This window comes from Salvelinus namaycush, chromosome 37 (assembly GCF_016432855.1).
Source record: "Salvelinus namaycush isolate Seneca chromosome 37, SaNama_1.0, whole genome shotgun sequence".
NCBI classification, from domain to species: Eukaryota; Metazoa; Chordata; class Actinopteri; order Salmoniformes; family Salmonidae; genus Salvelinus; species Salvelinus namaycush.
The window spans coordinates 4086634-4102003 of record NC_052343.1 but is presented as its reverse complement, the minus strand read 5'-3'; the positions used below and the strand labels follow the sequence as shown (position 1 = coordinate 4102003).

At 40.6% G+C, this 15370-nt stretch overlaps 1 protein-coding gene across 1 annotated transcript in view; it reads left to right on the top strand.

Annotated features, from left to right (window-relative positions):
- Positions 1 to 1743: 1743 nt before the first annotated feature.
- LOC120031575 (melanin-concentrating hormone receptor 2-like) overlaps positions 1744 to 15370 on the top strand; it is a 34673-nt gene continuing 21046 nt past the window's right edge. The window contains exons 1-2 of the mRNA XM_038977384.1: positions 1744 to 1940; positions 14332 to 14541. Of these exons, the coding sequence (XP_038833312.1) occupies positions 1744 to 1940; positions 14332 to 14541 (407 nt within the window). The remainder of the gene's footprint in view (positions 1941 to 14331; positions 14542 to 15370) is intronic.

Genomic DNA, 15370 nt, shown 5'->3' with positions numbered 1-15370 from the left:
ACATGTCTGGCTCATTTATGATACCACTGTTGTTTTGTTTTTCGTCTTTTAACCACTCAGTTAAGTGATGCTCTCTTTCCAATCCTTCAGACGATAAAGCAATTATTTATCTTCTTCATCCCCTTATCTTTATGCAAAGTGCTCCAGCAGTCAGCCCGCTGCCTCGAGTGAAGATAGGAATCCCTGCCTGTCTGGACTCTGATTCCCCCAAACACATATTTTTGCTCAGTGGGGTGATAAGAGGAGTGGCAATATGTGCTCTCTTCATGTTAGATCTCCGCCGATGTCTAATCGCTTCCCCACTTCTTTTCTCAACTTTGCTGAAATCAGGAATGGACCCAAGTTGTGCTTAATGTACAAGCACAAATTTTCCCATTCCTAGGTCATATTTGGATCTGTCTGTGTACCTACCTGGTAGAGGTTTTCTCACCAGGTCTTTTAGATGCGTAATGAGGATTCTTTGCCAGAATATCTGGTAACACTGAGAAGTGGTCCTTGTAATACAGATTACTGGCAATTCGAACAGGTGACTGCGCAAGGCAGTGTTATTAGGGAGTAACAGGTATTTAAAAGAAATGAGAACACCTGGACATTGTGATTCTACTCTTATGCTGCATCTTCAGTTGTATGTATTTTTTTTTTTTTTATTTAACCTTTGCTCCATGCTCTAAGGGATATTTAGTGTCTGCTTTAAAAAAACAAACATCTACCAATAGGTGCCCTTCTTTGCGAGGCATTGGAAAACCTGCCTGGTCTTTGTGTTTGAAATTCACTGCTCGACCTTACAATTATCTGTATGTGGGGTACAGAGATGAGGTAGTTATTTAAAAAAAAATGTTAAACACTTATTGCACGTGAACTTATGGGACTTAAGCAAATGTTAACTCCAGAATCTAGTTGGACTTGCTATAACAAAAGGGTTTGAATGTTTGTCTCATGACATTTCAGCTTTTCATTAATTTGTAAAAATGTCTAAAAACAAGTCACTTTAAAATTAATGGGGTATTGTGTGTAGGCCAGTGACAAAAAAAAAATCTAAATGTAATACATTTCAAATTCAGCCTGTAACACATGTGGAAAAAGTCTAGGAGTGAATACTTCAAGGCACTGTACAACTCCATGCCTACGTTTGACTAGGGAACTCAAGGAGATTCACTACAGTAAATCAGACATAGGCCCACACAATGTATTGACCTTTGGTAGCGTTTTAGACTGTGCAAATGCACAACATTCTGACTATGTGTAAAGAGGAAAACAGTAATTTCACCAGATACATTTTATTAACACTTAAACGTTTAACATTACATTTGGAAATAGTTGTATTTTTCTTCACAGGGGACTGTGTATAACAAGGAACAGTCAGTATTATGTTTTGAAAACCTTACAAGATATGTCTAATAATAACGTTTTAATAGTATGTTTGGACAAATAATCTCAATCTTATCTCAAGAGAAAACATCCTGTTCTGCTCTGGGAACGTATAAAATCTGGTTAATGTGTTCCGTTTGATAAACAGCATCCCGAGCATGACCAACGCAAATGAGCATGTATACCGCGTCTGTTCAAACTGCGTGCGTAATGAGCTCTTGGAGTTTCATTGCAAGTCTTCAGGAGAACGTTAGTTCCCACCGTTGAGCAGTGATGATTGGAAATTCTTCACCACCACCTGACTATGGAACAGCATATTTAGTTCAGTTTCAGTAATTCATCACCAGCTCTTGGACGCGTTTTTGCTTTTCCACCATGGACGGACGTGTATTCTGGAATCGGACCTCGCAAATTCTTCTCAATGAATCTTGTGACAATGAGTGCAATGACCATGATCTGATTTATTATAACTTTGTCCATCTAACAGAGACGACTATTTTGCCTTCTCTCATTGGAATCCTCTGTTCAACGGGGCTAGTAGGAAACATTCTGGTATTGGTGACTATCCTAAGGTATGTATCACCGCATTCCACAGGGCACACAGTTGAATCAAAGTTGTTTAAACATAATGTGTCAACATATTGTGACGCAGAATTAGTGGATTTGAAAAAAGTTAACCATCTAAATTTCAACTGACGTAAACATAGCAATTAAGTTAAAACTATAACTTAAATTGACAACCTGACTAACGGGTTCATACATCAATCTAATTTCAAGATGATCGTCAGAACTATGTATATGTTGAAATTGCATCGAAAATTCCATAGAAACATAGGTTTCATCTTATATTGAATGGTTGAAAATTATGTAAAATGTTATATTTGATTACACATGTTATGCGACCTTGTTTGAATGTTGATAGTAAAATGGTATGTTTAAATCAATGTAATTGTTTTAACATACCATCAACCTAGAATAAAGAGGCCTATTGAAATATAATGTGAAGCCATAGTCCAACGATTCCCGCCTGAACAGTGGCTCCTGTTATGAGGGGTAATAAACTTCAGTGAGAACATCTCCCTTAAATGTTAATTGGTTGCGTTCACAGTTCAATGGGTCTACAAATGAATCATTGATATGATGGATTCACATCTCCATCAAAACCATAAAGCAAAGTCAAAGAAACACACGAAAACAAATCAAACTTGAAATGCACCTAAAATAGTTTGATTTAGCCCTATTCTTCAACTTTGTTTGATGACGTGAATCCACCATATTAATAATTTTGTAGACTACATTTTTTGTTTTGTATCAACCAACCATCCTTTATATAAAAATACAATATCCAAAAGTAAAAGTGTATTATTCATATAATGAATTTGGCAGGGCTGAGTTTGGGGAACCCTGGTCTACGCAAATGAGTATGGAAGCTCATCAATATCTAAAATGTTTTGACATGATCGCTCAGCTGAAACGAACACAGCTAAGCACGGGACATGGAGGTAAGCATCTGGATGACAGACTCATTCTCACTGAACTGCATTACCCCTCCTAACAGTAGGAGTCACTGTTCAGGCAGGAATCGTTGGGATTGTGACTTGACATTTTGTTTCAATTTACCTCATTTAGATTGATAGCATGACGTTGAAACAATGACGTTGATTCAAACGTACCATTTTACTATCAACATTTAACCAAGGTCAAATAAAATGTCTAGTCAAATATAAAATAAATATATATAGCAAACAAAATATTATTTACGATTCTACGTGAAAACCTTTAACTAAATGAAATAGTTCTGAAGATTGTTGGAATTAGCTTGACTTAACCGGAACAGGTTGTTACATCAATGTATTTCAATTGAAGCTTTACCCTAATTTCAATGTTTACAACACTGGTTGAAATGAGATGAACAGTACTGGTTGATGACGTTTTTCAAATCCAACGTATTTTCCTCGTTGATTCCACGTCAAAATACGTTAACAAATTACATTAATTTCAACCAGTGTGTGCCCAGTGGGATATGTTCAGACAACGCCGTCTACATTGATATCACAACAAAGCTAACACTTTTTCTGCAAAAGTTAAGCAGGTGGATTTACAAGATGTTATACACGGTTTAGATGACTAATGAATTTCCTTTCTAGAAACATTAAAATGTGTAGTGTCTGTTCGAAGGTAAATATTTAATTCAATAAAAATGTCCCATTGTTAAAATTACCTCATGCTAGATGAGGGGCGGCAGGTAGCCTAGTGGTTAGAGTGTTGGGCCAGTAACCGAAAGGTTGTTAAATCGAATCCCCCGAGCTGACGAGGTAAAAATCTGTCGTTCTGGCCCTGCACAAGGCAGTTAACCCACTGTTCCTAGGCCGTCATTGTAAATAAGAATTTGTTCTTAACGGACTTGCCTAGTTAAATAAAAAATAATAGTTTGATTTGGATGCCAAACACTTTATTACCAATGTACCAGTTGCCTTTTCATTATTTAAGTCAATGCACTCGCTGATCTGTTATTGTGCATTGTACACACTCAATCACTCATCACTCATTATACAAAATAGGCCTATGCTCTGTTTAACATGAGGGAGTTAACATAACTGTTGTATGAGATGCAGTTTAATGTGACATTTAGTTTTTACTGAAAGTATGCTCTTTGTAAATCCACGTTAAGCACCCTGGACTGTGGAAAGCCATTTTCCTTCAGTTGGCTGGTTTTAACAATTTGTTACTCGTAATCCATTGCTATCATTGTGGGCGAATTCATTAAATACTTGTAGTTTTTTTGAAGACGATCAATTAACTGGGAATGTGGCCTTTCCTTTTGAGAATCTGATCAATGTGAAACTCACTGATCGAGTGGGGGTGAGAGCGAAAGATTGAGAGGAGAAAAAGTGAGGAAGAAATTGAGAGGGGGAAGGGTTGGGTGGAGAGGGGGTTTCAGTCAGTCAATCTAATGTGTGTGTAGATTAAATAAAAAGATTAACTGTGCGGATTGTGAAGGCATATTTTCTCAACCGCTGTGGCCGACCACCCAATAGCTCAGGGATGGGCAACTCCAGTCCTCGATGTCCTGATTGGTGTCAAACTTTCTTCCCTGCCCTAAAGCTCACACAACTGTATGAACTAAAAATATAAAACATTCAAGTGTCAATGATTTTACTGAGTTACAGTTCATTAACCCCTATTCTATGGATTTCACATGAGAAGAAATATAGATATGCATCTGTAGGGCACTTATACCTTTAAAAAAATAAAAGTGGATCAGAAAACCAGTCAGAATCTGGTTGGACCACCATTTCCCTGATGCAGAGCGACATCTCCTTTGCATAGATGTATTTTAATATATTTTTATAGGGTGTAGATCAGCTTTAATATAGCTGATGGATTGTGGCGTCCATCAATGTAATTGTCTGCATTTCCAATCCCCATATTGTTTTTTTTGTAAACGTGTACAGTTGAAGTCAGAAGTTTACATGCATTTAAACTCAGTTTCACAATTCCTGACAATTAATCGTAGTACAAATTCCCTGTCTTGGGTCAGTTAGGATCACCACTTTATTTTAAGAATGTGAAATGTCAGAATAATAGTAGAGTGTGATTTATTTCAGCTTTTATTTATTTCATCACATTCCCAGTGGGTCAGAAGTTTACATATACTAATTGAGTGTTTGGTAGCATTGCCATCAAATTGTTTAACTTCGGTCAAACATTTTGTGTAGCATTCCACAAGCTTCCCACAATAAGTTGGATGAATTTTGGCCCATTCCTCCTGACAGAGTTGGTGTAACTGAGTCAGGTTTGTAGGCCTCCTTGCTCACACACGCTTTTTCAGTTCTGCCCACAAATTTTCTATGGGATTGAGGTCAGGCCTCTTATGGCAACTCCAATACCTTGACTTTGTTGTCCTTTTGCCATAACTTTGTAAGTATGCTTGGGGTTTAACTTCCTGACTGATGTCTTGAGATGTTGCTTCAATATATCCACATAATTTTCCTGCCTCATGATGCCATCTATTTTGTGAAGTGCACCAGTCCCTCCTGCAGCAAAGCACCCCCACAACATGATGCTGCCACCCCCGTGCTTCACTGTTGGGATGGTGTTCTTCAGCTTGCAAGCATCCCCCTTTTTCCTCCAAACATAACGATGGTCATTATGGCCAAACAGTTCTATTTTTGTTTCATCAGACCAGAGGACATTTCTCCAAAAAGTACAATCTTTGTCCCCATGTGCAGTTGCAAACTGTAGTCTGGCTTTTTTATGGCGGTTTTGGAGCAGTGGCTTCTTCCTTGCTGAGCGGCCTTTCAGGTTATGTCGATATAGGACTCGTTTTACTGTGGATATAGATACTTTTGTACCGGTTTCCACCAGCATCTTCACAAGGTCCTTTGCTGTTGTTCTGGGATTGATTTGCACTTTTTGCACCAAAGTACGTTCATCTCTAGGACACAGAACACGTCTCCTTCCTGAGTGGTATGATGGCTGCGTGGTCCTATGGTGTTTATACTTGCGTACTATTGTGTGTACAGATGAACGTGGTACCTTCAGGCGTTTGGAAATTGCTCCCAAGGATGAACCAGACTTGTGGTGCTATAATTTTTTTCCTGAAGTCTTGGCTGATTTCCCCATGATGTCAAGCAAAGAGGCACTGAGTTTGAAGGTAGGCCTTGAAATACAGCCACACCTCCAATTGACTCAAATTATCTCAATTAGCCTATCAGAAGCTTTTAAAGCCATGATATCATTTTCTGGAATTTGCCAAGCTGTTTAAAGGCACAGTCAACTTAGTGTATGTAAACTTCTGACCCACTGGAAATGTGATACAGTAAATGAATCTGTCTATAAACAATTGTTGGAAAAATTACTTGTGTCATGCACAAATTAGATGTCCTAACCGACTTGCCAAAACTATACTTAACAAGAAAGGAAGATGTATTGTTATCACGCTGCGCCTTGGGTCCTCCTCTCTTCAAAGTTACGACGAGCGTGACAGGCGTCTACTTCCAGCTTATTCATACATTTTACAGACAGTATATTTTACAAGTTATCCTTTGTTTTTAGTCCTGTCCTTCAGCTACCCTCAACTCCTCCCATCCATCTCTGATTTATATTTGCCATATATTTTTCCAACTGTGCGGTTACAAAAGTTTTGAACCTTTCTATTCTCAGTTTCTACATATTGTAAATTAAAGAAACATTGTTGCTAAGATTGCTATTGATCGATTGACTACGACTTTTTATATCACCCAGCAGTGCTATTTTCAGAACCTGCGACCAAAAATAAGCCACATATGGAGAGTACGAAACAAATTATCTACTGATTATGTCTCTTTGCAGCAAAATCTACAGAGCTGGGATGGTTGCGTCACCCATTGATTATCTAGCTAATGTCTAATGGTTGCAACACTTTTTGTTGAAAAACTGTTTTGAATATCAGTAAATAAACCATGTGCCATGGAAATCTCTTCAACTATTTTCCTATCTATATGGCACAGCTTCTTTGGTCCTTATATGAACCTTTATCAGTTCTTCAATGCAGGGCCGACAGACAAGTTTTTAACTTTCCCTTCCACTTACCTCTTAAATTTTTGCGGTAATTAGTTTAGTTTTGAGTAGAGCATACATTTCCATATACGTTTGTTAGCTGCATGTGTGACATAACACCACCAGTCCTATTTATGATATAATTCACAAAAGGTTTTACCGTTTAACTTTTTTTCAATTTTTTTTTGATCGATTAGTATATTTGAGTTCTGGTGGATTAAACTGAAATTGTAACCCACTTTCTATGGCTTGTTTTAAAAATAGCGTTATTTTGCAGATTTCTTGGCGGGTCATGTTTCGGAGGACGCATGACTCGACCTTCGCCTCTCCCAAGTCCATTGGGGAGTATTTTTTTTATTTTAGGGGGTAGATCAGCTTTAATATTGCAGATAGATTGTAGTTTGTAATCACTTCCAATCCCCCATTTATATTTATTGATATTGTTGGATCTGATTTTAATAGCCAACATTTCGATGGCCATAATGAATAGATTTGCTGATAGTGGACAACCTTGTTTTACTCAACAGTTTAATACTTTGAGAAGTAGCCATTTACTACTTTACACCTAGGGTTACTATACATAACTTTAAACCATTGTTTAAGAGATTCTCCAAAATTGAAATATTCCAGGCATTTAAATATAAATTCCACTTGTACTTTAAACTTTTGGTGCCAGCGAAGATGACATAAGAAAGTAGTCAAGACGACTTGCTTGATTGAGCCTCCGCCATGGATATCTCACTCACTAGGTCAGGATATTTAAGCCTCCATAAAGCCACTAGTTCCAATACATCCATGATTTTACCGCTTTTACTTCGCTCTGCGGTCCAACACATCCCAAATCATCTCAATTGGGTTGAGGTCGGGTGATTGTGGAGGTCAGGTCATCTGATGTAACACTCCATCACTCTCCTTCTTGGTCAAATAGCCCTTTACACAGCCTGGAGGTGTGTTTTGGGTCATTGTCCTGTTGAAAAACAAATGATAGTCCCACATCAAACCAGATGGGGTGGCATATCGCTGCAGAAAGCTGTGGTAGCCATGCTGGTTAAGTGTGCCTTGAATTCTAAATAAATCACAGACTGTCACAAGCAAGCACCCCCACACCACCTCCTCCATGCTTTACGGTGGGAACCACAAATGCGTAGATCAGTAGTTCACTTACTCGGCATCGCACAAAGACAGTGGTTGGAAACAGATTTCCACCAGAAATGTCCTTTGCTCGTGTTTCTTGGCCCAAGCAGGTCACTTCTTATTGGTGTCCTTTGGTATGGTTTCTTTGCAGCAATTTGACCATGAAGGCCAGATTCACGCAGTCTCCTCAGAACAGTTGACGTTGAGATGGGTCTGTTACTTGAACTTTTTTGGGCTGCAATTAGAGGTGTAATCTAACCCTGCTCTCACTCGAAACCCTATCCAGGGCCCGCTCGATCAAGAAGCAAGCCCACAGGCTTTGACTATAGACTCAGATACAAATGTCGCGATGCACAAGGTAAACCACATCACAATAGCCAATTCTACACAAACGCCAATAAGTCGATCTGTTTTCACCATGAACACAAATGACATCACGTTGTTGAACAAACACTACACTTTGAAAATCGCTACCTGGAAACAGTTCTGGAGGACTGCTTAACCCATAAGCTAAATGAGTCTGGCTCGACAATATCACTCGTATCTCAATCGTTGTTAAATGGTCTCAAAAGGACTGTGAACCCAGCTAACCGTCAGTCAAAAACAGAACGATGCAAAACTAAACTTCGAGGTTTCACTCGGACTACCTCGCCTCGCACAATGTGACTCATGCTGAAACTACACTTCCAAAACCTATAGCTTGTTCACCCTGTGTATGTTACCAGACTCGAAACGGAACACCTGCTACTCGGAGAAGACTTGATGGATCGTTTGGTCCCACTGATGGATTGGAGGGGGGAAAAATGGTGGTCACAAGTAACCGTGCCATCTCTACTGACTACGCCGTCTTCTCTTAACGCTGGCTACAACACAGTCATCTACAAGGATTGTCTGTCAAAAGGACCCCTTGGGAAAAAGAGGTCGCGACACCTCGGTGCAGAATCTGACTCGGATATTACGATATCTCGTCACATTCAATCAACAAACCTGAGAATATTATTTTCATGATTTCGAGCCAGAACTCTGAGTGAGCAACTTAACTCCTCAGAGTCATGCAATACTGCAGCTAAGATGAACTTTACTTGTCCTTCAGACACTTCCGCAAGCACCGCGGGCCAAAACAAAGCATCAACGTTCAGAGCGGACACTGCTTCCGATGATACATTTTTCGCTTTGAGGGGGACAGAAACCCCGTACAATGACACTAACGGTATCAGTCCCGCCACCGATCTTGTGACTCCAACTGGTGAAACACTGTGTGACGTCACCGAAAGATCTCCTTGTCTCAGTTCGCAGGTACTGAAACGGTTACCACACACAGACGCTGTGGTGAATGGCAGGCCAAGACAGCCACTGAGCTTTTTGAAGCACAAACACCAGGAGATTTGGTTTAAAGGTTACGGCCAATCTACTAACAAAGCTGCTTTCTGACAACTCGTACAAAGGGCACAAACTTTTTGTTTGTGCCTCGGACACCAACCACTGGTGGGTGGGTCCCGAGACACAAAGGGGGAAATACAAGCCCAGACCCATGATGAGCCTTGTTGAGGCCAGTGGGTGGGGTGCAACACTGTAGGCCGCCCGATCAGGAAACAAATCAAGTTGTAAACGTCACCACGAGAACAGAGGGGAGCGGACAAGCCCCTATATGGATCGTTTGGTCCCACTGATGGATTGAGGATAACCGTAGAATACATCCGAGATATCACTCTGGTAGATGACTAGGGTATGATCATTTCTCATTCATACCAATTATGTGCCAGCAAGTCTTTTGCCCAGGCTTTTGACCATTATTTTATCTTTAAAAATATATAAATATATAATTTGGCAACGATTGTGCACTCGTATCGCTGTCCTCTATCTGAAATTGTGTACACATTCGAGTTTGATTTTGTTGACAGTGTCGCCTAGGTTCTGTAGCGGTTTAAGATGGAGTTCTTTCACTACACTTTCAGGATCTTCACCCTCATGTTCTATGATACCAGTAAGTACTAGATTTTTTTTGCATGGATCTAGTCTTTATTTCAAGTAAGGCTTCTCTCAGAAACATGTTCTCCTTTTTAAGTTCTTTAACAGCCGTTTCAATAGTATTGCCTGTACCTTTTAGCTTATTTGTTTCTTTCTCCAGTGTCACAGCTTTTTTGTCTCTCATTCCTAGCCTCGCCTTCATATCCTTTACTTACAAGTGAAAATCATAAATCATCTGGGTCTGTCGAGGAATCTCGTAGTTTCTCTTGATGTTTGGTTCTCAATTTTTTTCCCTGGATCCTCTCCGACATCTTTTGGCCTTGACTGCGTTCGTAATATTTATCAATACATTTCTCTAGCCTTATATGTTTTTTGGGGTTATTATCCAGCTTGAATGTTATTACCCACAAGTAAATAGATCAGTGTAGTGCTACTATTCAGTCAGTTTTAGGGAGATTGAATAGTGCGCTCTCTTCGGTCCTTTCTAGAATTACCAAACAAGAGAATCAAATCAAATTTATTTTATATAGCCCTTCGTACATCAGCTAATATCTCGAAGTGCTGTACAGAAACCCAGCCTAAAACCCTGAACAGCAAGCAATGCAGGTGTAGAAGCACGGTGGCTAGGAAAAACTCCCTAGAAAGGCCAAAACCTAGGAAGAAACCTAGAGAGGAACCAGGCTATGAGGGGTGGCCAGTCCTCTTCTGGTTGTGCCGGGTGGAGATTATAACAGAACATGGCCAAGATGTTCAAATGTTCATAAATGACCAGCATGGTCAAATAATAATAATCACAGAAGTTATCGAGGGTGTAGCAAGTCAGCACCTCAGGAGTAAATGTCAGTTGGCTTTTCATAGCCGATCATTAAGAGTATCTCTACCGCTCCTGCGGTCTCTAGAGAGTTGAAAACAGCAGGTCTGGGACAGGTAGCACATCCGGTGGAATGAGGTCAGCTGATACCTCAATGGGTGACATGTCTGGTGAGTATGCAGGCCATGGAAGAACTGGGAAATTTTCAGCTTCAAGAAATTGTGTACAGATCCTTGCAACATTGGGCCATGCACTATAATGTTGAAACATTAGGTGATGGCGGCGGATGAATGAACGACAATAGGCCTCAGGATCTCATCACGGCATCTCTGTGCATTCAAATTGAGATCGATAAAATGCAATTGTGTTCGTTGTCCTTCGCTTATGCCTGCCCTTTACCGTAACCCCAACATGGGGCACTCTGGTCTGTAACGGCAGTCTACTTCGTCCTCCTCCTCAGACGAGGAGAGGCGAGAAGGATCAGAGGACCAATGTGCAGCGTGGTAATTTGACATAATGAATTTAATGGACAAAACAAAAACACTATACAAAATAACAAAAGCACATACCGTCACAGTCCCATCTGGTGCAGAACACAAACACAGAGACAGGAAACAACCACCCACAATCCCCAACACAAAACAAGCCACCTATATATGAATCTCAATCAGGGACAACGATTGACAGCTGTCAATGATTGAGAACCATATCAGGCTGAACATAGAAACAGACGAACTAGACACACAACATAGAATTCCCACCCAGCTCACGTCCTGACCAACACTAAACAAGCAAAACACATAAGAACTCTGGTCAGGACGTTACATGGTCACAACGTTGACATCAGCAAACCACTCACCCACATGACACCATACATGCCGTCTGCCCGGTACAATTGAAACCAGGATTAATCCGTGAAGAGCACACGTCTGCCATTGGCCATCGAAGGTGAGCGTTGTCCACTGAAGTCTGTTACGATGCCGAACTGCAGTCAGGTCAAGACTCTAGTGAGGACAACAAGCACACAGATTAGCTTCCCTAAGACGGTTTCTGACAGTTTGTTCAGAAATTCTTAATTGTGCAAACCCACAGTTTCATCAGCCGTCTGGGTGGCTGGTTTCAGATGATCCCGCAGGTGAAAAAGCCAGATGTGGAGGTCCTGGGCTGGCGTGATTACATGGCATCTGCGTTGTGAGGCCGGTTGGATGTACTGCCAAATTCTCTGAAATGATGCTGATGTTATGCAGCCTGGTCTCAGACTCGGCATAACATAGTACATTTAAATCCAGGACACTCAAATTAGTATGATATGTTACGTTTGGTATGGTTACATAACATAGAGGGTTATTACACGAATGTCTAGCAACCCAAAGGTTGTGAGTTCAAATCTCAATATGGGAAACTTTAATATTTTAGCAACTTTTCACTACTTTTTAACCTATCTTGCAAATACTTAGCATGTTAGCTAACCCTTCCCCTAACCTTAACCCTTTTAGTTAACCCTGCCCCTAACCTTAACCTTACTCCGTAACTTAACTGTAACCCCTAGCCTACCTAAAATTAGCCATCTAGCTAACATTAGCAAACTAGCCAGAATTTCTAACATATACGTTTAGCAAATTCTAAAATATTGTTCATTTTGCAAATTCGTAACATATAATCAAAATTGTAATTCGTAACATATCATACGAAATGGGTGATGGACTTTCACAGATGAATACATACCATGCGAAACGTAACATATCATACTAAATGGAGTGTCTTGGATATCCGTACAGAATAATATGAAATTCTCTGAGACCAGGTTGCATTATGGTAGAGAAATCAACTTTCTGGTGGACTGCAGTCAGCGTGCCAATTGCACTCTCCCTCAAAACTTAAAACATCTTTGGCATTGTGTTGTTTGACAAAACTGCACATTTTATAATGGCCTTTTATTGTCCTCACCTGTATAATGATCATGCTGTTTAATCAGATTATTGATATGCCACACCTGTCAGGTGGATGGATTATCTTTGCAAAAGGAGAAACGCTCACTAAAAGGGAATTAAACAAATTTGTGCCCAAAATTTGAGAGAAATAAGCTTTTTTGTGTGTATGGAAAATTTCTAGGATATTTTATTTCAGCTCATGAAGCATTGTACCAACACTTTACCTGTTGTGTTTGTAGTTTTGTTCTGTATAACTGCATTCTAAACCGAAGACCATGATTAGTTGATTATTGGAGTCAGGTGTGTTAGCTGGGGCAAAAGTGTGTCACCAATCAGGCCCGCGGGGCCTGGAGTTGCCCTTCCCGGCTTACAGCTACAGAAAGTCAGAGATATGGGACTCAGTGGAGAGTGACAGTAGTAACATGGAACAATCAAACATTAAAGGCCTTCTCCGGGGGATTTCACTCCACCGTACTGTACGTGTACCACTGCAGCACAAATTGGATGTGTTCTCACTGTATTTTCTCCATGTTAAATAAAGGTTAAATAAAAGTTGGTGTCAGCAGGTCCTTTAGGTCAGTGTTTCCCAACTCCAGTCCTCGAGTACCCATAACAGTACACATTTCTGTTGTAGCCCCGGACCAGCACACCTGATTTCAAATTGTCAACTAATCACCAAGCCTTCAATGTGTTGAATCAGGTGAGTTTGTCGAGGTCTACAACAAAAATATGTGCTGTTGGGGTTCTCAAGGACTGGAGTTGGGAAACACTGCTTAAGGTGGAACAATTCACTTGAAAAGCAAACCTAAAGATCCCATTACCAGGCTGTGTGTACACTGATTGTAGATGTCCTTTCCATTTCCATACAGAGAGTCTTTGAAGCAAGGCCTTTGGTTTTACCAGTCAGTAAAATCAAATGCAGTACATCATGGGATGTTCCCATGTGGGGAACCAAAGAGTAGAGTGAGGACCTCAGGCCACATGATAAAACAAGTTGAAAGGTGATGTTCAGGAGCCACTAGAGGACAGATGGCAGAATTATGAACTTTATTTTAAATCTTGCTCCACTGTGGTTTGTTAACTATAAAATAAAGGTTGTGAAGGAATCATCTCAAAACATAGTCCTACAATGTGACCTTATGCATTATGCAGATTGGAGTTCCTTATTTCAACTTCTTAAGGGCAGCTCTGCCTTGAACATAAACTAATACAATTAGCTATGTTTAGGAAAGAAATGTGATTGGTTGTGTTTAGGCAAGTAATTCCAATTGGTTGAGGTTTGGGTTAGGGGTTGGGCTAAGATTAAGACATTTGATTGGTTAAGTGTACCGTCGGGAAGGGTTGGGTTACGAACAAGCATGCTTGTGTATGAAAATGTGACGCACCACCACCAACCTACCTACCATTCTTTCTGCCCTTAGAGGCAGAACAGCCCTCAAAACAAAATTGAACAAGCACAGATTGTTGCTTTGTTGTTAGATGTGATAAATATGCAGTAGTTATGCAGTCCACTATTGTTCGTTCCGAATGTGTTTAACACAGAGTACAGAAAGGGTAAAGATGTGTGTTATCTTACAGGACCACAAAGAAGACCGTTCCAGATGTATACATCTGTAACCTGGCCGTGGCTGATGTGGTCCATGTGACGGTCATGCCCTTCCTGATCCACCAGTGGGCGCGGGGGGGGCACTGGGTGTTTGGCAGCACCCTCTGCACCATCATCACCTCACTGGACAACTGCAATCAGGTGGCCTGTGCAGCCGTCATGACCGCTGTCAGCCTGGACAGGTGAGTAATATGATATGGGAGTCAGTTTGCCTTGTGCTGTATTGCCGGTTGGCAATACCGGTTGGCAATAGAGCACAGCTAGGAGACCGGCACATAAAAACACCAAAATTACAATTAAGTAATCCATTTCTGTCCTAAGCCCTGATCTTCACATTTTCATATTTGGAACATGTCCTTGCATGCCATGCACTGAGTATGTAATCAGACACTTCATTAGATTCTGATCATAATTGGGGAGTTGACTTTGCCAAGCTGTTGAAGGTTAAGTGTCTCAGTAGTGGAAAAAAGTGTATAGTCAGGAGCACGTGATGCCGCGGAGCTGAGCCGACGTTGTCAAACCGAGCTCTTCAAAGTTATTCTATTATTACCTAAATAACAACGTTGAAACAATATCCTAACATCGGCTGATAAATTGTCAAGTACTTACCTTCCCAAAGAGCCATGGACCTGCGACCGAGAGGCAAGAAGGACGACCAAAACGTCGTTGATTCCCAAGATAACGATAACGCTACAGCTAGCAAGATTAGCATTAGCCCTCATAACTCAAACGACAGTTCCAGACTGTTGCTCTCGGCCTCTTGCGAGCCTGCCGACATGCTGGCTACTCTCCTCCGGGAAATTCAGGATGGTAACAAAGGTCTTTCTATGAAAATCGATAAGAAAACGGCTGAACTCCATTCTTCCATTGACGACCTGAAATCCTCCATGAATGATCTCCTTTTGAGAACGACTGAGGCAGAGTTGCGCATTAGCACAGTTGAAGACACCATCACTCGACATGGCCAAGTATTGATACAACTGCAAAAGGACAATGCCTACCTCAAAAACA